We start from the raw sequence: 26,420 nt of genomic DNA on the forward strand, positions 1-26,420 counted from the left end.
CCTTAGGGCCTCAGAGATCATAGCCCAGTAAACCTGCGTGAGGCTGAATTCATCTCCTCCCTCCACCCCCTGCCCCTTCATCTCTTCCTGGACACCCACTCCACTTTGGCAACTTGGGCGTTGAGAGCTCTTGCTGGCGCTGAGCTGAGATGCCTCCCCCACCCAAGCTCCCCAGAGCCCACCTGCTCCATGAACTCGAACACGGCTGGCGTGGCAATGGTGGCCGGCGCCTCCTCTATGATCTTCTGGTGCCTCCGCTGGATGGAACAGTCACGCCCGAACAGGGACACTGCGTTCCCGTACTGGTCGGCGAGGATCTGGACCTCCAGGTGCCGGGCACGCTGGGCCAGCTTCATGAGGAAGACTGGGGAGCCAGGGGTCTCGCTCTGCACCTGGGTGGGGGACGGCAGGGTGGCAGGCTCTTCCCTGGGGAAGCAGGGCTGGAGCAGGAAGCTCTCCAAGGAGAGCGCGCAATAATGGCAGGGACGCCCATGGTCCTGTCGATCTTTTAGTTTTACCTCTTCTCAAAGATATAACATTCTCAAAATCAAAGATGATCAAAAATACATAATGTAGAAGGCGGAGTAAAAATAAGGATTCACATGGAGTTATTTGTAAGACAATTAAAAAAAAAAGCAGATTGCAGTAACACATGGGAGGATCCTACTTCTGTGAAAAATAATAAAACAGAATGATGGAGACTTCCCTGTGGTCCAGGGGTTAAGGATCTGCCTGCCCATGCAGGCAGGGGACGCAGGTTCGATCCCTGGTCTGGGACGATCCCACACGCCTCGGGACAACTAAGCCTGGGCACCACAACCACCGACCCGCGTGCTCCAGAGCCTGTGCTCCGCGACAAGGAAAGCCACTGCGGTGAGGATGCTCGCCGCAGCTAGAGAAAGCCAGCGCGCAGCAACCAAGACTCGGCACCGTCAGAAATAGACAAAGTAACTAAAAAGCAAACAAAAAAATCTAGAACTATATGAAGGTCTATGCAAAAGTATATACTACAGGAAAAGTACTGGAAAGAAACCCAGTGGCTAACAGGAGTTATGCTGGTTTTTTTTTTCTTTTCCAGATTCTTTTCCCTTATAGGTTATTACATAATACTGAGTATAGTTCCCTGGGCTACACAGTAGATGCTTGTTGGTTATCTATGTTAAATGCAGTAGTGTGCATATTTTATTCCCAGTCTCCTAATGTATTCCTTCCCCCATCCCCCAGGCAAAATGGTTTAAAAGTAGAAAACCAGCTACAAATAAGTAAATACATGATTTGCTCCAACGATAAAACTGATCATCTACAAACATTAAAAATACTGAAACCGCTTAACTGTACAAAATATTCCATCTCTCGATAGACAAATAGTCACAGATAGATATTCTCACAAACAAGTATCTGAAATCCTTTACAGACACGCTGGTTCATAGAACCAAACATCTAAGCAAACAGTGTACAGATCAACCCAAGCCTTGGACTTTTTCAAGTAAAGATGCATACATTCGCTTTGCAACACAACACAGCGATACTTCAGCTCCCCCAGGTGTCCTCTTGGTTGTGACACAATAACATTAGTGGAAAGAATCTGGTGGCCACCGACCGAAGAAGCACAATTCCCAAAGACACGGGGAAAAACATGCGGCGCGAGGAGCTCACTTGTCTGAACAGGATGGGGAAGTCCTCAGCAGTCTCCGCCTTCCGGATTCCTTTCCCTCCACCGCCTTCAGAAGCTTTGATCATCAAGGGAAAACCAATTTTTTCTGCTGCCTGAGGGCAATGGACAAACAGACTTCTTTAGAGGTTTAGACAGTTTCTGCTGCTACCAGGCTTATGAGAAGGTTCTGGCTCCTGGCCCCCCCACACCCCTCCAAGGATCTGTATTTACCTCCAAGCCTTCATCTACATCTTTCACGCAACCATTGTTGTAGACGGACTCTGGGATGCTGATCCTTTGCCCCTCCTGTAGACTGTGTTCCGCCCACTCCACCGTCAGACCTGCAGGGTCACAGAGGAAACAGAATCCTCCCCAAAACAGCCTGGACACGACACGGAAATACAGTGCCTCTTCCCAGCACAGCGGCTCTAGACCTGGCCTCTGGGCCAACAGAATTCAGACACAGTCCTTCAGTTTCCCACCGTGCATTTTCATTTCCTTAAGGACCAACTCGACCCCGAATGGGAAACCAAGCTTAAGACAATTCAGGCTGAGTCTACCAAGAACAGCCATGTTGATCTGAATTTTTTTAAAAAAAAACCGACTCTATCTTATGGAGTCATTTGTAATGTCAATCACTACTTTCTAAAATCCTATGAAGATTTCAAAAACAAACAACAACAAACAAAACAAAACAAACTTTTCACTCCAAATTTAAAATTCAATCTTTATAGGAAAAAATCAAATTGTTTAGAAACTCTTGAAATGTTTTCTGTTTTTTAACTTATTCTAAGAATTCCACTTTTAGGAATTTACCCTAAAGAAATTATTAAAATGTACATAGAGAGTTAGCTACAGGATTATCAAGGCTTTAAATATTTTCATATTTAGAAAAAAATTAATTGGAAACAACCAAAAGTATAACTACAGAGGACTGTTAGTAAATTAAGGTACATCTGTGTAATATAATCCTATGCAGGCACCTGAAGTGTTGTGAAGTGTATTTATTGACATAGACAGACTAGTGAGAAAAAAAACACATCACAAACTATTAACTATAAGAGCTCTGGCTTTTAAATGGATGTGCCTAGAAAAAAGGCTGGAATAAAAAAACAAATGATCAAAACCAGGTCATTGGATTATAAACAATTTCTATTTCTTTTTCTTACACTTTTCCTATTTTCTAAGATGTCTACAAAGATATCATACCACTTTCTTGATAATTAAAATTTTTTTTTATCTTTATTTTTATGCAATTTTATTTTTAATGTATTTCTTTGCCTGAATGAAAGAATTAAAGAAGCATACTCCTGTCACCCCTTGTGCTCTCAAGATGCGGCCCAGGCGTCCTCCCCAAGTGAAGTTCAGGGCCCCTTACCACTTCCGTTCCAGGGCAGCGTTGGGATCTGCAGAGTCTGGGCCACGATGGTGGAGGCAATCTTGTCTCCTAGTGCCCACATGGCCTCGCTGGGAGGGCCTGAGGGGTGGGGCAAGGGGGAAGGCAGACTCAGGCCCTCAAAACTGGGGGCTGATTAGGTACACAAAAGAAAAGTCCCCAGGTCCCAGCTTTAAAGGACTGAACATCAAGATGGGGAAGAAAAAAGATCTATTAGTCTGCTACTTCGTCAGTCAACTTTCAATACATGTGGACTGTAAACATGATTTATAGCTTAAGCTAAGTGGCCTATACAAAGTTCACCAGCAAAAAACTAGACCAAGGGGAGCAAGCCAGCACCTCAAAACACTAGACCATGGGTTAGCAAACTTTTTCTATAATGAGCCATAGGCAGTACATAAATGAGCCATAGGCAATACATAAATAAATGGGCAGGGCCGTGTTTCAATAAAACTTTATTTACAAAAGCAGGCAGCAGGCTGGATTTGGCCTGTAGGCTGTAGTTGGCTGGCACCAGGGCTGAACCATCAACTTCCAGAACTAAAAATGAGAGATAATGAGAGTCCCATGTGACAGCCAATGAGAGGCCATGGAAAAGAACACATCAGTGAGCACAGGTCACCAGGCAGACCCTCAGGTGAATATCAGGTACTGACTTAGCACCAAGCTGCTGTATATACAAGTCTGTGTTGTGGGCCCAGAGGTTAAGGAGCAGCAACAGGGATTTACTGAGAATGGTAGATGACTCCAATTTACACACAAGGATGACAGACAACCTAACTGAGTAAAGTTTACAAATTATACATCTGAATTATGAAACAAACAGATGCCATGAACAATAAGTGTCATTTTACCTAATAAGTAGCAGAGATGAGAGGTTCTGGTTCGAGGGGGTAAGGGCATTCCAAAGGCCTAAGAACAGCCCAAGCAAAGGTGTGGCCTAAAGATTTCCAACCTGAGTTAGAAATCTGAACATGGCTGGTATCTCAGTACCAACAGGAACACCAGCAGAGGGTTCTGCTTGCCCCAGCATCATTCTGCTGTGGTAACCATGGTAACAGCTATTTCCCTGGGCTGGCCAACCTTTCCATGTGACCTCCCACTGCTGGACTCAGTTGCTCCTGACCATGAACGTGTGATATGGGAACATCAAACAGGCCCCCTCCTTCCAAGGCTGTATTAGCGAGAATTCCATCAAGACCCCCATTCCCACATATCTGATGGAGGTGCACTCTACCTAGGAAAGCAATCTCGTGCTTGCGCAGGAGCTCCGGAAGTTTGGGGTTTTCAGAAGCATGGCCCCAACCAGCCCACACCGCCTGCAAACACACAGAGGCATGAATAGAGGTCTTTCTTCAAGAATCCGCCCCCCATCACACCCCAAAAGCTCCTTGCTGGGTCCTACCAGCCCTGGCTTTCAGAGTCTCCTAGGACCAGCTCCTCCATCCCTTCCGAACTGTGGAACCGGGTTGCTCCAGAGTTGAGGGCATCGTCCCCGTCACAGGCAGACGGGGGCACCCCGTGTGACTCACCTGCACGGGGATCCTCTTGGCGATGTCTACAATCAGCTCCACGTTGGCGTAATTGTTGTTGTTGGGCCCTCCTGGGACAGGGACATACTGATCTGCCATCTTGATATACTCTGGAATTAAATGAGAGGAGATCAGAAGGACTGACAGACCCAAGTGGAGGACAGGACCCAGCGACGCACAGCCACTGAAAGGATAACCGTGACGACTCTAGGATCACAGTGGAGGAACGTATATGATAGTTGGAAGAAAGAACTGGGTTTGACTTTAATTGTGTGAAAATATATGTGTGTCTGGTCATGGCCTGGAAGGCAACAAAAAAGAAGGAAGCAAGCTATCAATATACAATATAGTTGGATTAGAAGTGGGTTTTAAAACATCATATATATTTTTAATTTTTGGCAGTGCCATGTGGCTTGTGGGATCTCAGTTCCCTGACCAGGGATTGAACCCATGCCAGGGCAGTGAAGACTGGAATCCTAATCACTAGGCCACCGGGGACTCCCTAAAAATTCTTGGGTATCTTAATAGTGTTTTGCCACTAAACAATACAATGTTTGCTTTTAATCATGGTGAAAAAAAAAAAAAAAGCCACATAACAAAATTTACCATCGTAATCACTTTTTAAGTACATAGCTCAAATACTGTCAAGTATATTCACACTGTTGCGAAATGGATCTCCGGAACTTTCTCATCTCATGCAACTCAAACTCGATACCCATGAACTGACCCCTCCCCATCCCACTGCCCAGCGCCCCTGGCACCCACCCTTCTGCCTTCTGTCTCTATGAATCTGACTGCTCAGGACCTCATGTAAGTGGAAACATCCAGTATTTGTTTTTCTGTGACTGGCTTATTTCACTGAGCGTAATGCCCTCAAGGTTCACCTGTATTATGTGCCTAGTCACTCAGTTGTGTCCAACTCTTTGCAACCCGATGGCCATGGACTGCAGCCCACTAGGCTCCTCTGTCCGTGGGATTCTCCAGGCAAGAATACTTGGAGTGGGTTGCCGCGCCCTCCTCCAGGGGATCTTCCCCATCCAGGGAGCAAACCCAGGTCTCCCTCATTGCAGGTGGGTTTTTTACCATTTCAGCTACCAGGGAAGCCCCACCTGTGTTATAACATGATGATTTCCTTCCTTTTCATTGCTGAATACAATACAATGCTTTGATTTTAATATACTCATGCTCTTCAAACACAGAAATCCTACTTCTAAGAACATGTTCTAAAAAAACATTCATCAATGAAGCCAAAGACATGTAAAAGGGTGTTTGCGGGGCAGTGTGTTTTTATTTTTTGCCTGTGGAACTTCCCTGGCCAGGGACTGAACCCAGGCCGCCACACTGGAAGCACAGTCTTAACCACTGGACCCCTGGGGAAGTCCGTCCTCACAGGGCAGTGTTTTGAACTGTGCAAAGTAGATTCAATCAAAAGTCAGGAGTTAGTACATCTGTACTATGACATTCTCTAAGACCCTGAGAAGGAACTGTCAAATGTTATGTGCAGACTTGGAAAAAGAACTCGAGAGCAGTGCTTCCTTCTGGCCCGCTGGCCTCTGATGCTGACCCAACGCAGTGTGTTGGTGATGGGAGAAGTTCCAGAGATTACAAATCAAGGCGTCAGGCCATGACCCACTCCTTGCTGAATTTTATTTTCATGTTGGAGAAGATAAACAAGAAAACAAGCAGGGTAACCACAGGCTGTGGGCAGTGCCAGGGCTCTGACAGGGATGGCCAGGAGAGCTATAACATTCAAATTGTGCATGGGGGAGTGGAGGCCTGCTGTGCAAAGAGCTTCCGGAAAGCACTGTCAGCAAACGGTCCAGAACTTTCCAAGCCTCTGCAACAGAAAAGAGCGAGGCCAACACTGATGAGGCCAGTGGGACAGGGACCCAGGGATAGAGGCTGAGAGGCAGGAGATGGGAGTTTGGGAGGCCAGCAGGGGCCAAGTCATGTGAGGCCTTAACTAGCCTTGGTGAGGTTCTCAAATTTTAGCCTAAGTGTGAGGAGTGACCCCACAGCATCAGGCTGTGGACTCAGCCCACAGTTCCAATCCCCAGGTCCCTGGGCAACTGAGTCACACCTTTGTGCCTCAATTATCTCATCTGTAAAATGGGGCTAACGAGCAAACCTGTCCTCACTGTAGTAAATAAAACGGAGACTCCATCAGTGCAGAGCAGAGCCCAGGACCTTCACTATGGGGAGGTTCGGGGGTGAGGGAGCTGGTGCTGGACACAGGGTGGGGGACAGGGCATGCTGATGGAAACTGAGTTGTGTTTTAAAAGATCTGTTTGGCTACCGTGTGCAGAATCTATAATGGGACACAATTGTTCAGGGGAAAAATCAAACTGCTGCTGCTGCTGCTAAGTCGCTTCAGTCGTCTCCAACTCTGCAACCCCATAGATGGCAGCCCACCAGGCTCCCCCGTCCCTGGGATTCGCCAGGCAAGAACACTGGAGTGGGTTGCCATTTCCTTCTCCAATCCATGAAAGTGAAAAATGAAAGTGAAGTCGCTCAGTCATGTCCAACTCCTAGTGACCCCATGGACTGTAGAAAAATCAAACTGCCCAATAGTTATTAACAGAATGATCTATGCTGATAGACATGGAGCGATAAATAAGTAGAAAAATGAAGGAACGATTGAAAAAACAGCACATACCCGTGCAAGAAAAAAGCATCTGGAGGGAAAGATGCCAAGCTACTGTAACATGGACGCTCCTCAAAGGTGAGATTTCCACTTTGCATGTTAACCATTTGCATTTTTATCAGGCTTATGGGTCACTCTTGTTAGAAGCAGACATTTTAATTAAATAGAGAAGATTGGGAAATAAATATGGAATTGGGAGAGGTACCCTGCAATGCTTTCTGGGGTACAGGATGGACTTGGCCCAGGCTGAGTGGAGGAGGTGAGGATGGGGCGTGGCAGAGAGGGAGGGAGTCAGGGCCGCAGTACCTGCGTTGGCCTTGAGGTCCTCTGGCGTTACCATGACTACGAACCGGATGGCCCGCTCATTTCGGAACATCTCATAGGCCCACCTGCGGATGGAGCGCATGCATTTCACGGCGGCAATACCGTTGTTCGCGATGAGCACCTGGACAGAGGAAAAGGGCAGGGGGCCTGTGCTGGAGGCTATGTGCTACCCCAGGGTTCCTCTCATCTCTGAGAGCCTCCGAGGGTACCTCCTGCTCCTGCAAGTGCTCACCAACGGGCGGGCCTTTCTCTGCAGCCTGAGGCAGGTTGGCCTGTTCCACCCCACCCCGAGTGCCGGGACCCCACCTGTACCTTCTCGATGACCAGATGCCCCGCAAAGCGTGTGACGAACTCAGCAGGGGAAGCCACGGTGAAGTCTCTGTGCAGGTCCACTTTCTTCTGTTCTCGGCCCCTTCTTGCCAGGTGGAGCCCCGACATGCTGGGCCTGCAAGGGAACAGGACAGACCCGTGAGCAAGCAGGTTGGGGACACGCAGGCCCCTAGGAAATTCATTTCCACAGAGAAGCCAAACTCCATCAGACTCCTGCAGCTTTGCAGTCCCTCTCTGCGGACCCTGAAACACTTTACGAAGAGACTTCAAGAGGTTAGATCACAAAAGAAGCAGAAGAGACCCCGTGATCTGTCCTAAGCTGTATTTTCAGGTTTTTCATCTTCAATTCACTCTTTTTATAAATTCTCACAATTTAGGAACTCAAATAATACCAAAAAAACCCCCAACTTACAACAGGGTACTAGTGTAAGATCAGAGAAGCACACATTCTAATACTTTATATTTGTGAAGCAGTTTGTACCTTTCGTGTGCTTTTCTGTACTTGTATATCAAGCTTAAAAAAAAAAAACTGAGAACAATAAAGAAATGCATAACAACAAAATAGAAGGTCCTTGTCCCATTGCCCCTCTAGAACCCCACTCCACAGGAAATCACATTGGACTCAGGCATTTACACATCTCTGTGCTTCTGAACGATGTGTGTTCGTTATCTTATGAGTCATCCATTAAGACATCATCCATCTATGAGCTTGTTATCTTGGCAGACATGGAATTACTGCTCTTAAGCAGCCACCCCATCCCCTTTCCCCAACCTCGTAATACAGGTTTCCTGCGATTTGGTAAATTTATGGTGTTTTATGGGTCTGGGATCATTATTCACAGGTGAGGGTTTGTGGCATATCAGATGTCCCTTTCTTTTTGCTTTTTTTTCCCTGGATCAATGACTTTTTTTTTTTAGCTTGGTTTTCCTTGCATCTTCATCTCACTCCTCAGCCTCCTAGGACACGTAATGGCACCCCACTCCAGCACTCTTGCCTGGAAAATCCCATGGACGGAGGAGCCTCATGGGCTGCCGTCTATGGGGTCGCACAGAGTCGGACATGACTGAAGCGACTTAGCAGCAGCAGGACACGTAAGACAATCAGTTCCACTGCTTTTTCACTGGCCACATCCCTCCTGAAAGCCCCAACACCGCTTTCATCTGGACAGAGTCCACTAAACCCCTGTACAACCATCAGCTGGGACTTCCCTTTACTGACATCCTTCGGCTTCCCTGTGCCTTTCCTGGGGTTTTACCCCCAAATTCAGGGCACCACGTGGCTCCCTCTCTTTTGATAGACCCCTTGTCTTGCCAGGACATATCCTACAGTAGTTTCGTCCAGTTAGAAAGATGACAAACGGCAGGACACACGACAGTGATGCCCCAACATGCCTGTCTTGGTCCCGGCTGTATAGGCTTCTTTTGTTGCTCTCACCCCAGAGGCCTTCTTTGGTTCTCTTAGATCCCTTTGCTTTTTTGTCCTCCATGTCTTGCTCTTCTTTGATCTACTCTCTTGGTTCAACGGAAGACATCCTTCAGTAGCTTTCTAAGAAAATGTGTTCGGGGGAGCACATGCTCTGTGGCCTTGCGTGTTCTAAAAGTGTCTTCCTTCTGCCCTCACACCGGACTCAGTCATTTAGCTGTGCATGGAATCCTAGGAGGGAAAGCCTTCTCCTTAAGAATTTTGGAAGCCTCCAGCCATTGTTGTTGTGGCTTTCAAGAATGCTAGAACCAGAGCTATGCTGATCCTCGGTCCCTTTGTAGGTGACCTGTTTTTTCCTATCCAGAAGCTTATAGCTTCTTCTCTTTTCGCCAGTATCCTATAAATTTAGGGAACAATTTTAGGAATATGCTGAGGTATGTGTCTACTTCCATCAGTAACACTGGGAAGCTGTCAGGTTCCTTCACTCTAGAAACTGAAATCTGGAGATTTATCTGCAAATTGTCCATCACTTTCCTGACAAAGGTTCGAGTAGTCAAAGCTACTGGTTTTTCCAGTAGTCATGAACAGATGTGAGAGTTGGAGTATAAAGAATGCTGAGCACTGAAGAATTGATGCTTTCGAACTATGGTGCTGGAGAAGACTCTCGAGAGTGAGTCCCTTGGACAGCAAGGAGATCAAACCAGTCAGTCCTAAAGGATATCAACCCTGAATATTCATTGGAAGGGCTGATGATGAAGCTGAAGCTCCAATACTTTGACCACCTGATGTGAAGAGCCAACTCATTGGAAAAGACCCTGAACCTGGGAAAAATTTGAGGACAGGAAGAGAAGGGGACAACAGAGGATAAGATGGTTGGATGGCATCACCCACTCAATGGACATGAGTTAGAGCAAACTTGGGAGATAGTGAAGGACAGGGAGGCCTGGCATGCTGCAGTCAATGGGGTCGAAAAGAGCTGCACATAACTCAGTGACTGAACAACAACAAAATCTCCTTAGTGACTTAACTGCCTCTTTTTTCTTCACTTTCTCCTATTATCTGGATGTTGAAATTCCTGAATTGGCCCACAAGTTTATATATTTTTCCCTCTCTTATTACTCTTTTCTTATTCCTTCTGGGCTATTCCCTCAGCCTTAGCTCCTAACTGTTCTAATAGCATGCTTTTAATGTCCAAGAGCATGGTTTGGGGCTGCAAATGTCCCCTTTCCTATGCACCCTGTTCCTATGTGTGCGGCACCCTCCCTGCCCCTGATGAGGGTATTTACCATAGCTTTTCCAAGTTCTCTTCTCCTGATGTGGTTTCTGTATCTCCCATGTTTCCTGTGTCCCTTTTGGTTGGGTGTTTGTGGTTTGCCTTCCATCTTCGAAACTGTACTTGAATGTATGATAAGCCTTGGTTGCTCTCTCAGGACCAAGAGCAGGAACCAGAGAGTTGATGAAAAGTACTGGGCATGTGGTGAAGTCACTGAACCCTAAGCTCAATGCAGAGTGATTGGGTGGGAGGGCTGTGTGTTGGGGAATTCCAAGTATTTTTCAAGTCATCCTTGCTGGCTGGTCCAGTTCCTCCAGCAAGGACAAGTCTGTGGGGCTTCTGTTGTTCAGTCACCAAGTCGTGTCCTACTCTTTGTGACCCCACGAACTGCAGCAAACCAGGCTTCCCTGTCCTTCACTATCTCCCAGAGTTTGCTCAAACTCATGTCCATTGAGTCAGCAATGCCATACAACCATCTCATCCTCTGTAGTCCCCTTCTCCTCTTGCCCTTGATCTTTCCCAGCATTGGGGTCTTTTCTAATGAATCAGCTGTTTGCATCAGGTGGCCAAAGTATTGGAGCTTCAGCATCAGCCTTTGCAATGAATATTGAGGGTTGATTTCCTTTAGGATTGACTGGTTGGATCTCCTTGCAGTCTAAGGGACTCTCAAGAATCTTCTCCAGCACCACAGTTCGAAAGCATCAATTCTTTGGTGCTCAGCCTTCTGCCTGGAATTAAAGGTTGGCCAGGTGCTGGGACAGGTCTGGAGGACAGGACAGCTTTCAGGATTCAGCAGTGACACAGCACCCATCCTCCGGTGTGGGAAGCAGGCCCCACATGCTCCACCACGCTCATCAGTGTCCAGTCCGAAGACCCTCTACTCCCCACCCTCCAGAGACCAAACCACCTGTGTGCAACCGGGGTGGGAGTGGGCAGCCCCCAGCCACCTGGGCAAATGAGAGACCTGTGGTTCTGTCACCTTGTCCTCCTCACGTTGGGGTCCCCAGACGCAGAAGCACACGATGCTGCTGATCCCGGTGCCTTCGGGACACAGGCTCTCAGCTTCTCTCTCTGCTCCTTATGGCTCAGACCTCTTGGTTCCGTTAACCAGAGACTGCTTGTTCATCTGCTTTCCAGTTTCCAAAATGTCACTGCTAACTCCTGCTTCTGTTCTGCTGGGGCCTGATGGGTTTCCAGCTCTTTAAGAAAAAGCTTGGAATTCCCTGGTGGTCCAGTGGTGAAGAATCCACCTGCTAGCGGCTGGGATGCAGGGTTGATCCCTGGTCCAGAAGGATCCCACATGCCGCGGAGCAACTAAGCTTGGGACACAACTACTAAGCCTGCGCTCTAGAGCCTAGGAGTCGAAACTACTGAGCCCACGTCCTGCAACTGCCGAGGCCCCAGCACCCTAGAGTCGGCGCTCCCCAACGAGAGAAGCCACCGCTGCGAAAAGCTTGCTCACCGCATCTAGAGAGCAGCCTCCACTGACTGCAACTCAGAAAGCACGCACGCAGCAATGAAGGCACAGTGCAGCCAAACGAAACAAACAAAACTTAAAAGAAAAAGCTCCTGTCATTTGGTGAGGTTTAAATAGGTGCGGAATCAGGCGTTCTGTCCACTCTCTCTCATCCCACCAATGGGCTATTCAAGCAGGGAGACAGCCACCTGCCAGGGATTAAGTTAGAGGTTTGCCACCGAGGGATGTGTCCAATAACTGTGTCACCAGGAATCTTGGGAGGGCAGGGCTGAGTGGGTCTGAGGGGCCAAAAAGTTTTGGTGAAGAACTGACAGGTCCCAAGGAACACTGCCAGCAGGCCACTGGCAACAGCAAAGTTGTAGGCCAATAAGCCGCTGGGGGAAAGAGATCCCATTTTACAGATAGGCAAACTGAGGCCCAGCCAGGCAATCACCCAGCAAGTAAACAGGATTGGGGCTCTTGCCATCACATCAGGAAATGCTGGGTGTGGGCACTTCCTGCTACACAAAGTCTTTGCATCCAGGATAGTTCCCCATGGGGAAAGCCTTCTAGAAACCTGCAGTCTGTCCCCCCTCACCCTCTCCAGGCTCTGCCTATCAGAAATGAAAAAACTGACTTCCAGGCCAGGGAGCAAAACCAGAAATGAATGACAGAAACCCATCGTGAGGGCATGAGGCTACACCAGAAGAGGACTTGTATTTTTCAGTGAAGACTTTCTTAGTTCAACTGGGCTTCTGCACGCTGCCTGAAAGAACAAACAAATGGACAAGGGATTTCCGGCCCTTGAGCTGGCGGCCTTCCTGCCTCCCATAAACTGCAACCAGCTTCTCTTCTAAAACCTCCTGGGACTGAAGTGCTAAAATGAAATGGGACTTGGAAAAGGACTCTGGAGGTCAATATCATCTTGCAAATGTGGACAGGGCTTTCATCAGAATTACATCCCGTGAACCAGCAAGCAGTTCAGCGTGTTTTGTTTCACTGAACAACAGCCTGTTTTTATTTCTTTAAAACAGTGGTCCCCAACCTTTTGGCACCAGGGGCCAGTTTTGTGGAAGATCATTTTGCCACAGACAGGGCAGCGGGGGAGATGGTTTCAGGATTCCTCGAGCACATGACTTGTATTGTGCATCTTATTTCTATTATTGTTACATCAGCTCCACCTCAGATCATCGGGCAGTAGATCCCAGAGGCTGGGGACCCCTGCTTTAGAAAACAGGCAGATTTGGCCTTAGGGCCGTCATTTGCAGACCCCTCATGTAGGAAAACAGACACCAAAATAGGCAGTCTTCTCACAGTGGTTGAACAACGGGCTTTTCCTGTTTTCTTCTTTTTGCCTACATTCGTTAAATTTTCCATCACACTATTATTTTCAGTAAGAAGAGAAAGCTATTAACGTTGTAACAGGGATGCTGAAAGCCATGGTCGTTTTGGTTTCCACCGGCACTCAGTAGCCTCCACTGTAAAGTGAGGATAACAACACGTGCCTCACTGGATTGTGAGGATTAAACAAGCTAGTATGTTTTCCAGTGGTCATGTGTGGATGTGAGAGTTGGACCCAAAAGAAAGCTGAGCGCTGAAGAATTGATGCTTTTGAACTGTGGTGTTGGAGAAGACTCTTGAGAGTCCCTTGGACTGCAAGGAGATCCAACCAGTCCATCCTAAAGGAGATCAGCCCTAGATAGTCCATGGAAGGATGGATGCCGAAGCTCTGATACTTTGGCCACCTGATGCAAAGAACTGACTCATTGGGAAAGACCCTGATGGAGGGAAAGTTGAAGGCAGGAGGAGAAGGGGACGACAGAGGATGAGATGGTTGGATGGCATCACCGACTCGATGGACGTGGGTTTGAGCAAGCTCTGGGTGTTGGCGATGGACAGGGAAGCCTGGCGTGCTGTAGTCCATGGGGTCGCAAAGACTCGGACATGACTGAGTGACTGGAATGAACTGAACTGATAGAAAGTAAAAGCCAGCACTGGGTGCACGGAAAACTTTATTATTTCAGTGCAGTGATGCCAAGAGATCAGGGGCTACTGATCTCCCCATCTAACCAAGAATAGCATCAGGCTGCTCCTCTGCCCAGGGCCTCCTCCCCAACCACCCACTCTCCCCACTGGTCTCCCCAACTGGCTAGCTTGATCCTCTGGCTTCAGAAAATCTGAGACATCCCATTTTTATACACACAATCTTAAAACTCAGCGATTTGACCTAAAGTGCAACAAAGAAAATCTCAACCGCTAGAAAAACACCTTTTTGTGGCCTGGGGAAAACCATTCATGGCTGCCATTTTGATTTCAAAACTGGGGACACAGCCCCTCCATCAGGTGGGCCCCAAACCCATCACAGCGAAGTAGGTGGGTGAACACAGTGCTGCTGCTGTGGCTTTGCTTCGGGGCCAGCCTCAGAGCCGGTGGCTATTTTTAATCTGTTTCTGACGAAGCTGGAGGCCAATCAACATTAGCTCTGGGGGGCTGACCTTTGGCCGGCATTTGTTCCAAGACAAGTGTGGGGGCTGAAATACTCCACGGTGACTTTGGAAATGACTTCAGGTGCAGTCAACTATGCAAGAGAGCTGTCAGCAAAACACCAAACACCGTCAGCTGCCCAGGCATGAGAACAGGCAGGGCTGCATGGGGAAGGAAGGAATAAACATCCTCAAGTGTCACCATAGACTGGGCCCAGAGGGTGCCTCCCTGAATCCCCAGCCTTACACAGGGGAGGCCATCATCTCCGCACAATGAAGAAACTGAGGCTCAGAGAGGCCCACGGACCTCAAGTCACACAGCTGGCAGGTGGCAGAGCTGGGCTTCCAGTCCGACTCTCCCTGACCCCCGGAAGCTAATTTCAAGGCAGAAAGCCATCTGAAATCAGTGGAAGTAACTATATGGTCTGGACTTAGAAAAATAAGCACTCCCATCTGAGACACAATTTTGAAGGCCAGGGTTCTCAACTGGGTGCGACCTTGCCCCCCTGGGGACACACAGCGATGCCTGCAGACATTTTTGGGTGTCACAATGTGGAATGTGCTCCTGGCATCTAGTGGATAAAGCCAAGGATGCTTCTCAACATCTTGCAAAGCCCCCCACGAAGACTCTCATTCGGTCACTAAGTTGTGTCCAACCCTTTGTGATCCCATGAACTGCAGCATGCCAGGCTTCCCTGTCCTTCACCATCTCCCAGAGTTCATTCAAACTCATGTCCATTGAGTCAGCGATGCCATCCAACCATCTCATCCTCTACCGTCCCCTTCTCCTCTTGCCCTCAATCTTTTACAGCATCAGGGTCTTTTCCAATGAGTCAGCTCTTTGCATCAGGTGGCCAAAGTACTGGAGCTTCAGCTTCGGCATCAGTTCTTCCAATGAACATTCAGGGTTGACTTCCTTTAGGATTGACTGGTTTGATCTCCTTGCTGTCCAAGGGATTCTCAAGAGGCTTCTCCAGCACCACAGTTTGAAAGCATCAATTATTCGGGGTTCAGACTTCTTTACAGTCTAACTCACATCTGTACGTGACTACTGGAAAAACCACAGCTTTGACTAGATGGACTGTTGTCAGCAAAGTGATGGCTCTGCTTTTTAATACGCTGTCTAGGTTTGTCTCAGCTTTCCTTCCAAGCAGATTTCTTTTAAGTTTGTGACTGCAGTCACCATCTGCAGGGCCCCAAATGTCAACAGTGCCACTGCTGAGACATCCCAGCAGATTAGAGCGGTCCTTCCAGGCTTTGAATCAGAATCTACTACTTATGACCTGGGGAGTCAGGGGAAAGTTGTTTCCACACTTTGTGCTTTGGCTCCTGATAAGAAACGCAAACATTCAAAATCCTAATGGGGGACTTCCCTGGTAGTCCAGAGGTTAAGAATTTGCCTTCAGATGCAGGGGATGGTGTGATCCCTGGCTGAAGAACTAACACCCCATATGTCATGGGGCAACCAGAGGTCCCGCTCACTCTAGAGCCCATATGCCACAACTAGAGAACCTGGCCCTCTACGATGAGAAGCCCGAGCTCGGCAGTAAGAGCCCATGTATCAAAACTAAAGAGAAGCCTGTGCACATGCCACAACAAAGACCCAGCACAGCCCGTCCCCAAAAAACTGATGCCCGGTCTACTAATCAATCAGCATCTCTAGGGGTGGAGGGATTGATGGGGGACTCAGGCATCTACAGTTTTCAAAAGCCCCCCCAGGAAATTCTAATGTGCACGACGCAGGAGTGAGACCCACCAACAATCAACAGGTCAACATGGGCAGCTGGCCGTGGTGCTGAGCCGGATTCCCTTAGCAGTGATGTCACCATGGGGTATTGTGGGACTCACTGAAGACCAGATTCTTCTGCCTCCTGGCCCTCAACTTTATCTCATTCTATTCCACTCAAGACTCCTCTTGAGCAGCTCTTCTCCAACCACTCTGACCCACATTCATTCATCTGTTCTCTGAACTCTAGTCCTGTTTGCACACCAAAGGATGCTGGCTGGCATTTGGGACCTTGCCTTCCTGCTAGTTCTGGCTCCTCAGTAGATCATCTAGGCCTTCAGGACAGGATTACAAACACCTCACAACTCCCCAGGAATCTTTTGCAACCGAATCCTGTCATCACTGTTATCAGCTATGCAAATGTCTGTGCTGACTCAGGACAGCACTCAAAACCCCAAGTTCTGTGCATAAGAAGTCTGGAAAGTCCAGTTAGGATCAGCCTCAGGGACAGATGAGGAAACCAAGGTTCAGACGGTGGATGACACTTGCTAAAGGTTACACAGCTCAGTGGCAGAGTGGGGCTGTCTATCTTCATCTTTTTAGCGACTCTAAGCTAAGAGAGGATCCATGCAGTGACCCAAGAAAGCACCTTCATAGTGGCTCATAGATGGTAAAGTGTCTGCCTGCAATGCAGGAGACCCAGGTTCAATCTCTGGGTTGGGAAGATCCCCTGGAGAAGGAAATGGCAAACCACTCCAGTACCCTTGCCTGGAAAATCCCATGGAGAGAGGAGCCTGGTAAGCTACACTCCATGGGGTCGCAAAGAGTCAGACACAACTGAGCGACCTGACTTTCACTTTTCACTTTCATTATTATATACACTGTGATCGCATGGTCTTCTGAACTTGCCAGGACAATTCCAATTTTTTGCAAGTTCACTCCTTTGGATTAAAGTATTTGTGAAAGCTATTCTTTTGGGTTAAGGTGTGGTTGGATGGCATTATCGACTCAATGGACATGAGTCTGAGCGAAGTCCAGGAGATAGTGAAGGACAGGGAAGCCTGGCACACTGCAATCCATGGGGTTGCAAGGAGTCAGATATGACTTAGCGATTAAACAACAATAAACAACAAAAGTTATAGGTTAAGGACTTCCCTGGTGGTACAGAGGTTAAGACTCCACCCTCCCGATGCAGGGGGCCCAGGTTCAACCCCCTGGTCGGGGAACTAGATCCTGCATGCTGCAACTAAGAGCCTGCATGCTGCAATGAAAACCCAGTGCAGCGAGAAAAACGAAAAGAGTTACAGGCTAAAGTTTTTGTGGTAATAGGGAAAAAAAATATATCCTCTCCAGACTACCTGTTACTCTAGGATTTGAGTGTTTTGGCTGGACAGGTTAGATTAGGGCTCCAAATGTGGAAGAAATGTAACTCCCATACTCCCCAAAAAACTTAGTGTACAAGAATGACCGTGACCCAAATCTGGGAGCCCTGCCCTTCTGCGGGCCCTCTGCACAGACACACTCTGAGCCCTTCAAGTCTCTCTGAAGGCTCTGACAGTCTGCTCTGCGGAAGGACCAAAAAACTGGAGGGTCAGCCTCCCTCCTGGAGGAGTGGCCGCACGTCTGGGACACGGCTCTTGCTCTCTCTGAAGCCCACAGCTGAGAAATCATCAACCACTGAGGTCCTTCTGGCTCTAGGAGTCCTTACTTTCCTGGTGTGCTCACCAGCCATAGTCACTAGCTGCCAGCCGAGTCCTTTAGTCTTCTGACTAGTCCAACATGAGGAAGGGCTGACATTTAGAGTCTGTTCACGCACATCAAGCATTCGAACATGGCTGCCCATGGACAGCCCTTTGCGCAACAGCCTGAGTGTGAATCCTGGTTATCCTCTCACCAGCCCCGACAGCCTCAGTTTCCTCATCTGTAAAATGGGGGTGACAGCACCCACTGAGTGTCCCATGGTGGTGATGCAGACCTGGCATGAGCTCACACATACAGAGTGTTCAGTCTGGCATCCTGAAAGCACCCCATAGAGGAAGCACTTAATTACTGTTGCCCCAGGGGGCCGTGATTTTGAATTACTAAGAAAACACCTGCTTCCCCCACTAGATCAAGAGTTCCCAGAAGGCAGAGCTCAGGTTTCCCAAACATTTCTGGGTCCCTTCCCGTTTGCAGATGCAGACCTTACACTCGGGAGATATTCAAGGAATGTTTATGGGCCAGATGGATATATCCTGGGAAGAGAACAAGTGATAGAGACTTAGCTATGAAGCTGTCTTTTGCTCTGTTGGTTATAATACGAAAAAGGGAGAAGGAGCCCAAATATCCATTCTTTGTAGGAGATTATACATTTTAAAGTGTATCCATTTAAAGGAACACAGTGGATCCCTTCTGCATGTTGCAGAACAAGGGTCGGCAAATGTTTTCTGTCCAGGACTGGATAGTAAATACTTTAGGTTTTAGAGTCTAGACAGTCTCTATTCCACTACTAAACTCTGCCCTTGAAGCACAAAAACAGCTATATATGTTCCAATAAAACCTTATTTGTAGACACTGAAATCTGAACTTCATGTAATTTTCACAACTCACCAAATAGTATTCTTCTTTTGATTTGTTTCAGCCATTCAAAAGTTATAAACTATTCTTGGGACTTCCCTGGTGGTCCAGTGGCTAAGACTCCACGCTCCCATTGCAGGGGCCCAGGTTCGATCTCTGATCATGGAACTAGATCCTATATGCTACAGCTAAAACATCTCATGTGCTTCAACTAAGACCCAGTGTAGATAGATAAATAGAGAAGGAAAGAAAGGTAAAAACTATCCTCTGCTCACAGGGTACACAAAAACAAACTGTGGGCCACAGCCTGCTGAGCCTGGTGGTAGAATACTTATCAAAGAATGAGACATAAAATGAAAATGTGAGTTATGGTATAGTATGTTCAGTGTGATTCGAGTTCATAAATTAAAATACATCTGCACACACACACAAAGGCTGCAAGACTATATAGCAACTGTTAATAAAGATCAAGTGTGGGGCAGAAGTACGGTTGAGTTTGTTCTTCCTTTTTCGCTTATCTATAATTTTCTGAATTTTGAGCAACGAACATAATTATCATCACTTTGGTAATTTAAAAAAAAGCAATTAAAATGAGACAAAAAAAGAAATGAGATAAAACAAGTTGGCACCAAGGGCTCAGGCACAGAAATGGCAGCGCTCATCTGCTTAGCAAACAACCTTAGATGGGATGCCTGCCCAGGGGCACGCGAGTTCCCCCCTGGGCTTCACGATCACGAGGCTTCTAAAATACCTACCGTGTGCAACCATCATCTTTATCAAGGCTAAGGGGAGGACGAGGCGGAAAGCTCGGCCTCCGCCAACCTGTCAGCTAGAGGCACCTGTGCGCTCCTGCGCTGCCTCTTCCAATCAGCATCACTGCCAACACTGCCTCCACTTCAAATGCCAAGCCGAGCTAGCGTCTTCGAGGAGGGCTCCATCTCCCCAGCTGCCAAACTGAACCGGTGTTTCTTTGGGTGCGGGCGGGGAAGACGGGGTGGTGCAGCTGGTCTTCACTCGGGGCAGGGAGTTGGGGGGTGGGGTGGGAGGGACTTGGCACAAGCTTATAAAAGATAACGGTCATTATATTGGAAGACTTACTTACTTTACTTTGCGGTCAGGGGAACAGACCTTGCACTTGGCAGGGCTCATGTTGACCGTCCTGCCGCTCACCAGGCTGCTCTTGGGACGCAGAGCATGCATCCCCGAAACTCGTGAAGCAGACCCCGGTCCTGGGGCCCGGCCAGGTCGTGACAGGGAGGCAGAGGCGCTGTCCTAGAGACCCTCGGGCCGAGTGGCGCACCAGCCTGCAGGAGCTCAACTCTGCGCCTGACTTCTCCATCCTGAAAAGCGTCTGGCACGCGAGTGTCAAGGGTAGACGCGCCTGCCAGGCCCCGCCCCCAGGCGGGCCCCGCCTTCCGGGCAGGCCCCGCCCCCATACCGGGCCCCGCCTCCCGCCTCCAGTCCCGGGACTCAACGCGGACCCCGCCCTCTCCCCACAGCGTCAGGTGCCCCTCCACCTCCCCCTGCCCAGCCAGCAGCCAGCCGCGCAGCCACCGCTGACCTTGGGCGCCCGGAGCTTGCGGCCCGAGAGTTTAAAAGAATCTCGAGGCTCCCCAGTTCTTCCGACTGGAGTAGAACAATTCCAGGATAGCAATCCCCTACACTCGGGCAGCTGGGAAAAACTCTCAAGCAATTCACGTCCTGGAATACGCACATAGTAGAGAAGTGGTGGAAAATAGGGGTTCTTTAAAATGTGAGTCCAATGTCACCTCGGTGCCTGGTAAAAGCCCCCGGAGTCAAAGTCAACTTTGGGCTTCCAAGTGCCGGCTTTTGCTTATTCTTTCATCTATGCTACCAGACACATGTCTGCTCCATGCCTCCTCCCTACCCACCCACCTCTCCTCCCCACCCCCATCCTCCCACCCCCTCCCCCGTGATCGTCTGGCACACACTTGGAACCACCTGGGTCCCCAGCTAAAATGAGGGCCTCCAAGACAGGAAGGACGCAGCTGCCCTGTGACCCTAAGACATGTACAGGGTGCTCTTTGGTGCCTTTGTCTCATTTAATCATGGCAACAACCCTACTGGTTTTATTTCCTATCATTATACAGATAAGGAAAGAGGATGCAGAGATAGAATTTATACAGGTGCTGGGGACTTGGACCCGGACAAACTGATTCCAATTAGAATGAATGAATGAATGCTTCTCCAAGTAGTTGAAAGGACCCAAAACACTGCCTAGCAAACACTGCAATAACAATAAATGTAACTTATGTTGATAGCAAACCAAAAAATTAAAAATAAACTGTGTGCATGCTCAGTCTTGTCCTATTCTTTACAACCCCATGGACTGTAGCCTGCCAGGCTCCTCAGATACAAAAAGACAATAACACCCAGCTGCCATTTCTGAAGAGCTGGGAGCAAAAAGTGGGTGTCAGGATTAAAAGCAGGGTATTATGCATGCCCCCTGCACACAACCCCACAGAGGGCTGGGCAGACCACCTAAGCCACCTCTCCAACCTGACCCCTGGACACACCTCTACCCTCCCCCCACATAAGGAATGAGTTCGCCCCCCTCCTGGGGGAGCAAACAAAGGAACCTGTTACTTGTTTTCTCTCCCTCCTGCAGCCGGCAGCGGCTGCCGGCACTTCAGCCCCAATAAAGCCTTGCCTGAACTTCTTGTCTGGCCTCTAGTCAGTTTCTATTGATTGAGAAAGGCCAATAACCCTGGTCGGTAATACTATCTCCTAACTCTTCCCATTGGGCTTCCCTAGTGGCTCAGATGCTAAAGAGTCTGCCTGCAATGCGGGAGACCTGGGTTTGATCTCTGGGTTGGGAAGATCCCCTGGAGGAGAGCATAGCAACTCCAGTATTCTTGCCTGAAGAATCCCCATGGACAGAGGAGCCTGGTGGGCTACAGTCCATGGGGTTGCACAGAGTTGGACATGACTGAAGCGACTAAGCACAGCACAGCACAACTCTTCCCATTAATGGAAAGAACAAGTTAGAAGGAGGCTGGAGGTGCCTTTCCTGGGGCCCAGGTTAAGCGGAAGCATCAACACTGCGAGTTCGAAGACCACTTTCTGATCTGCATCTGCTGAGGGTCTGGGTTTGAATGGCTTTGGGGGTCTTCCCAGCCTATGCTGGGAGGCCTCGGGGAGACCCCGGAACCTCTCTGGGCTTCAGCTTCTTATATGTGTAGTGAAATGACTGGTTCGCTTTCTCCTCCCCATCACTTTTATACTGTTTTGTGAGTAAACATCATTAAAACATCTTATAACAATATTTTCAGCAGAAAGAAAATGTAGAAGAAGATATAAATGACCCATAATTGTACCACACAAAGACAATGATTACTGTTTGGAGACACTGCTTAGTCTCTTCAGACACACACACTTATTAAGAATGAGCAGTTTCTTTCTTTCTTTCTTTTTTTTTTTTTTGCCACAACACATGGCTTGTGGGATCTCAGTTTACCAACCAGGGATCAAACCCACACCTTGGCAGTGAAAGAGTTGAGTACTAACCATTGGACCACCAGGGAATTCCCTCGAACGTTTTTTGTGCTTACTATGCACCAGTAAATATTCTAAGCATACTACACACACATGTCCACAATCCCTCACCAGAAATCCCCAGGGCCCAATGTATTTTGGAATTGGGGAATTTTTTTTAGGAAGGTAAGCCTTATATGACACATTATGGTGTTAATATTTCACCAGAAGAAGGCATAAATATTCACACAAAGTGGGATAAATGAAGACCAAAAATAACTGGGCATCTATGCAAGGCAGGTTTTGATAAGTACATTCACAGCCAGTTTATAAACTTAAGTTTCATAACTTTAAATTTTAGGACTCAGTTGTATGATCCTGAGCCTGCCCCATTCCACTCAATCCACACATGCATTCCCAATGTGGGAACATTAGGGTAACATGCTAGTAAGAGGTGGCTTTGAACCTAGGATCTTAGCCAAGGTCCATTGTGTACTAACCACTTTGCTGCTTGTCACGAACCCATGGGATTGCCCCATAACCTTCATTTCACAGTATAATAAGTAAGGAACTATTTTGCTACATCATGTAACGTTCTCATCAGCTCTGTTTCAAATGGTTGCATGAGATTCCGACCCTTAGGGGAACTGTTTTCAAGTCCAAGGAAAGGTCAGGTTCCAACTCTTGGCCTGAGATGAACCCAAAAGGAAAGGGACAGGAGGGGAGCCCAGGAGGAATCCACACAGTTGTTTTCCTTTTGTCCAGGAGGGCTGGGTCTGTGCCATCCAAAGCAACAGCCGCCAGCCACAGGAGGCTATTTAAGTTCATTAAAACTTAAATTAAAAACTCAGTTCTGGGAATTCCCTGACAGTCCAGTGTGCTAAGGGTGCAGGCTCAATCCCTGACTGGGGAACTGAGATCCCAAAGCTGCATCATGAGGCCATAAAAAAATAAATAAAATTCAGTCCTTTAGTCACACCAGGCACACTTCAAGTGCTGAATGGCTGCCATACTGAACAGCGGAGTTCTGGAATATTCCAGAATGGAATATTCCAACCTGGCAGAAAGTTCTATTGGACTGTTCTGGTTTGGCTTGAAAGTTGCCTCCTCTAAGAGCTCTTACCTGACCTGACCACATTTCTCTAAAATAGATCCCCACGGGTATTTATTCTGTACCCTGTTTCCTTCCTGGCATTGAACACACTTGGAAACTAACTTAGCAGTTTACCTATTTATTTGCACATTTCCAATCTTCCTGCTAGGATATTCTATCTTATTTCCTGCTGGAACCATTGTGCTAAATGCATCTCTCCATCCTTCTTCCTTAGAAGTCGCTTAGAACCAGCTCATTGGACATCCAGGTCTAACAATGTCTGATGCTTATCCATTTGAGTAACTTGGTTTAATAAACTGCTTTTCCCTAATCCCTGCTGAAATTGCCACAATGAGGGAAAGAACGGGGTCTGGAGGGGAGAGGATATTGGAGATTACCGGAGAACACACTGTGATACAATAGAACCTGAGTCCTGCTGTCTAGCAGACCTGGCCCTGAAACCTGGCTCTGCCACTTCTGAGCTGTGTGATTTTAGAAAAGGTACTTTGCCTCTTTTTTAAACCATTTTTTAAAATTGAGGTATAATTTCCCTGATGGCTCAGATGGTAAAGAATCTGCCTGCAATGCAAAAGACCTGGGTTCAACCCCTAGGTTGGGAAGATCCCCTAGAGAAGGGAATGGCAACCCACTCCAGTATTCTCGCCTGGAGAATCCCATGGACAGAGAAGCCTGGCAGGCTACAATCATAGAGTCGCAAAGAGTTGGATATGCCTGAGTGGCTGACATTTTCATAGTCGATTTACAGTGTTGTGTTAGTTTTTTGTACACCAAAGTGATTCAGTTATACACATATACTTTTTCAGATCTGTTTCCTTTATAGGTTATTACAAGATATTGAATTATTCTCTGTGCTATATAGTAGGTCCTTGTTTATCTATTTTAAATATATAGCATGCGTGAGTGCTATGTTGCTTCAGTTGTGTCCAGCACTTTGCGTGTATGCATACACACACACACACACACACATATATATATATCTGTGTCCAGCTCTTTGCAGACATATATATGTTAATCTCAAACTTCTAACTTATATCCTCCCCTGCTATCCCTTTTGGTAACCATAAGTTTGTTTTCCATGTCTATGAGTCCGTTTCTGTTTTGTAAGTTCATTTGTATCCTTTTTTTTTTTAGATTCCACATATAAGTGATATCATAAGATATTTGTCTTTTTTCTGGCTGACTTACTTCACTTAATATGGTTATCTCTAGGTCCATCCATGTTGCTGCAAATGGGCTTATTTCATTATTTTTTAAAATTTATTTTATTTATTTTGCTGCATTGGATCTTAGTTATGGCATTCGTGATCTAATTCCCTGAGCAGGGATCGAACCCAGACCCCCTGCATTGAGAGGGCTGAGTCTTAGCCACTGGACCACCAGGGAAGTCCCTGTTTCATTGTTTTTTTAAAGCTGAGTAGTATTTATTTCACCTCTCAGAGCCTCAGTTTTCTCATCTGTAAAATAGGGATCCATTGCCAGCATTGTACCGTGTTTATGAAGGATAAATGGGTAATTTGCATAAACTATAGGTAGAAGTAGGTAAGTTCTGGGTAAATTTGAGTGCTGGATGAAGTGGGTGCTGGTGGGAAAGGCGCTGGGGAGGAATCTACTTCTTATTAAGCACCTACTGTGTACCAGACTCTGCATACTTTATAAACATTATCCTGTTTAATTTTACAGATGCAGCACTGGGGCCAGGACAGCTGCTGCACCCCGTCCAAGGTCACGCAGTGGAGGGTGACAGAACCAGAGTGGAGCTCAGCTCTGAAGTCTGGCCGTTTCTTTAACCTCTCCAGAAACTCAAAACTGCCTTCCCCTAAAGATCATCAGTTAGGGAATATTTTCTTTCTCACTTCCAGTAACCAGGGTTAAAAGTTAAGCTCACCAGAAACATGGTGCCTATGGAAGAGGCTGTCTCCTCATCCAGCTTTCCCTCATTTGACAGTGTATACACATGATGTGCTTAAAAGTGAAGGAGGAAACAGAACAGGCTCTATCTTGAAAGCAGGACTCCATCTTGGGCTGGACTGTGGACTTTGAGCTATATGCCCAGTAACTATGGAAACGACACACCAACTGGAAAACCAGGCCCCCAGAAGGAAGAGCCCCAGGGCTCTCCATCGCTAAAAGAATACCCTAATTTTCTGTGTAATCGAATAGAATCGTACATTCTATTATGCTTAATGGGGTATGACCACAAGCCTATTGATAATTGTGCACTGTGGGCACCCCACTCCAGTACTCTTGCATGGAAAATCCCATGGACGGAGGAGCCTAGAAGGCTGCAGTCCATGGGGTCGCTAAAAGTGGAACACGACTGAGCAACTTCACTTTCACTTTTCCCTTTCATGCACTGGAGAAGGAAATGGCACCCCACTCCAGTGTTCTTGCCTGGAGAATCCCAGGGACGGGGGAGCTTGGTGGGCTGCCGTCTATGAGGTCACACAGAGTCGGACACGACTGAAGCGACTTAGCAGCAGCAGCAGCAGCACCAACTATCTAGGCTTAAGGCATATGAATCACGGGTTAACTTTGATTGCATCTTTCTTTTTCCTGTGTTCAGACTATTCAGGGACCCTTATACACTTAGGGTATATAAGGTTTTCACAAAAACTGGTTGGGGTCCTTGGCGAAGAGGAGACTCTGCCCTGGGCCCGCCGGTGTAATAAACTGCACTCCAATATCTGCATTGTCCTTCTGAGTGAGTTTGTTTCCCGGAACGCGTGGCTACAACATTTGGTTCACTGCCCAGGAAACTCCTCACTTTGAGGAGACAAGTCCCATTTGGGACTACTCCGAGGCCTTGTGGCTTGAATCTTCTAGAGGGAGGAAGGCGCCCCACCCTTCTGGAAGGATTCTGCTTCTCAAGGCCCGGACCTCTCACGTTAGCAGGTAGTGGATGGCAGCAGGGGAACTGAGCGCTCAGGTGAGGAGGAACCCACCCGGCAGGGTGGAAGAGGGGGCCTGATCACCCCCCTGGGAGGGATTAGAAGGGGCACAGACCCACAGGAGCC

At 47.7% G+C, this 26,420-nt stretch overlaps 1 protein-coding gene across 6 annotated transcripts in view; it reads right to left on the reverse strand.

Annotated features, from left to right (window-relative positions):
- ACACB (acetyl-CoA carboxylase beta) overlaps positions 1-26,420 on the reverse strand; it is a 115,102-nt gene that overhangs the window by 64,325 nt on the left and 24,357 nt on the right. For 3 of the 6 annotated variants that reach the window (NM_001205333.2, XM_059875983.1, XM_059875987.1), the window contains exons 3-10: positions 7,863-7,995; positions 7,533-7,671; positions 4,583-4,692; positions 4,288-4,369; positions 3,033-3,131; positions 1,886-1,995; positions 1,657-1,767; positions 183-392 (exon numbers count right to left, since the gene is read on the reverse strand). In NM_001205333.2, coding sequence (NP_001192262.1) covers positions 183-392; positions 1,657-1,767; positions 1,886-1,995; positions 3,033-3,131; positions 4,288-4,369; positions 4,583-4,692; positions 7,533-7,671; positions 7,863-7,995 — 994 coding nt within the window. Of the gene's footprint in view, positions 1-182; positions 393-1,656; positions 1,768-1,885; positions 1,996-3,032; positions 3,132-4,287; positions 4,370-4,582; positions 4,693-7,532; positions 7,672-7,862; positions 7,996-9,272; positions 10,188-19,899; positions 20,158-26,420 lie in introns of those variants that run through there. The other 3 variants (XM_059875984.1, XM_059875985.1, XM_059875986.1) reach the window with 3 other exon arrangements.

The sequence above is a fragment of the Bos taurus genome, chromosome 17 (genome assembly GCF_002263795.3).
Source record: "Bos taurus isolate L1 Dominette 01449 registration number 42190680 breed Hereford chromosome 17, ARS-UCD2.0, whole genome shotgun sequence".
NCBI classification, from domain to species: Eukaryota; Metazoa; Chordata; class Mammalia; order Artiodactyla; family Bovidae; genus Bos; species Bos taurus.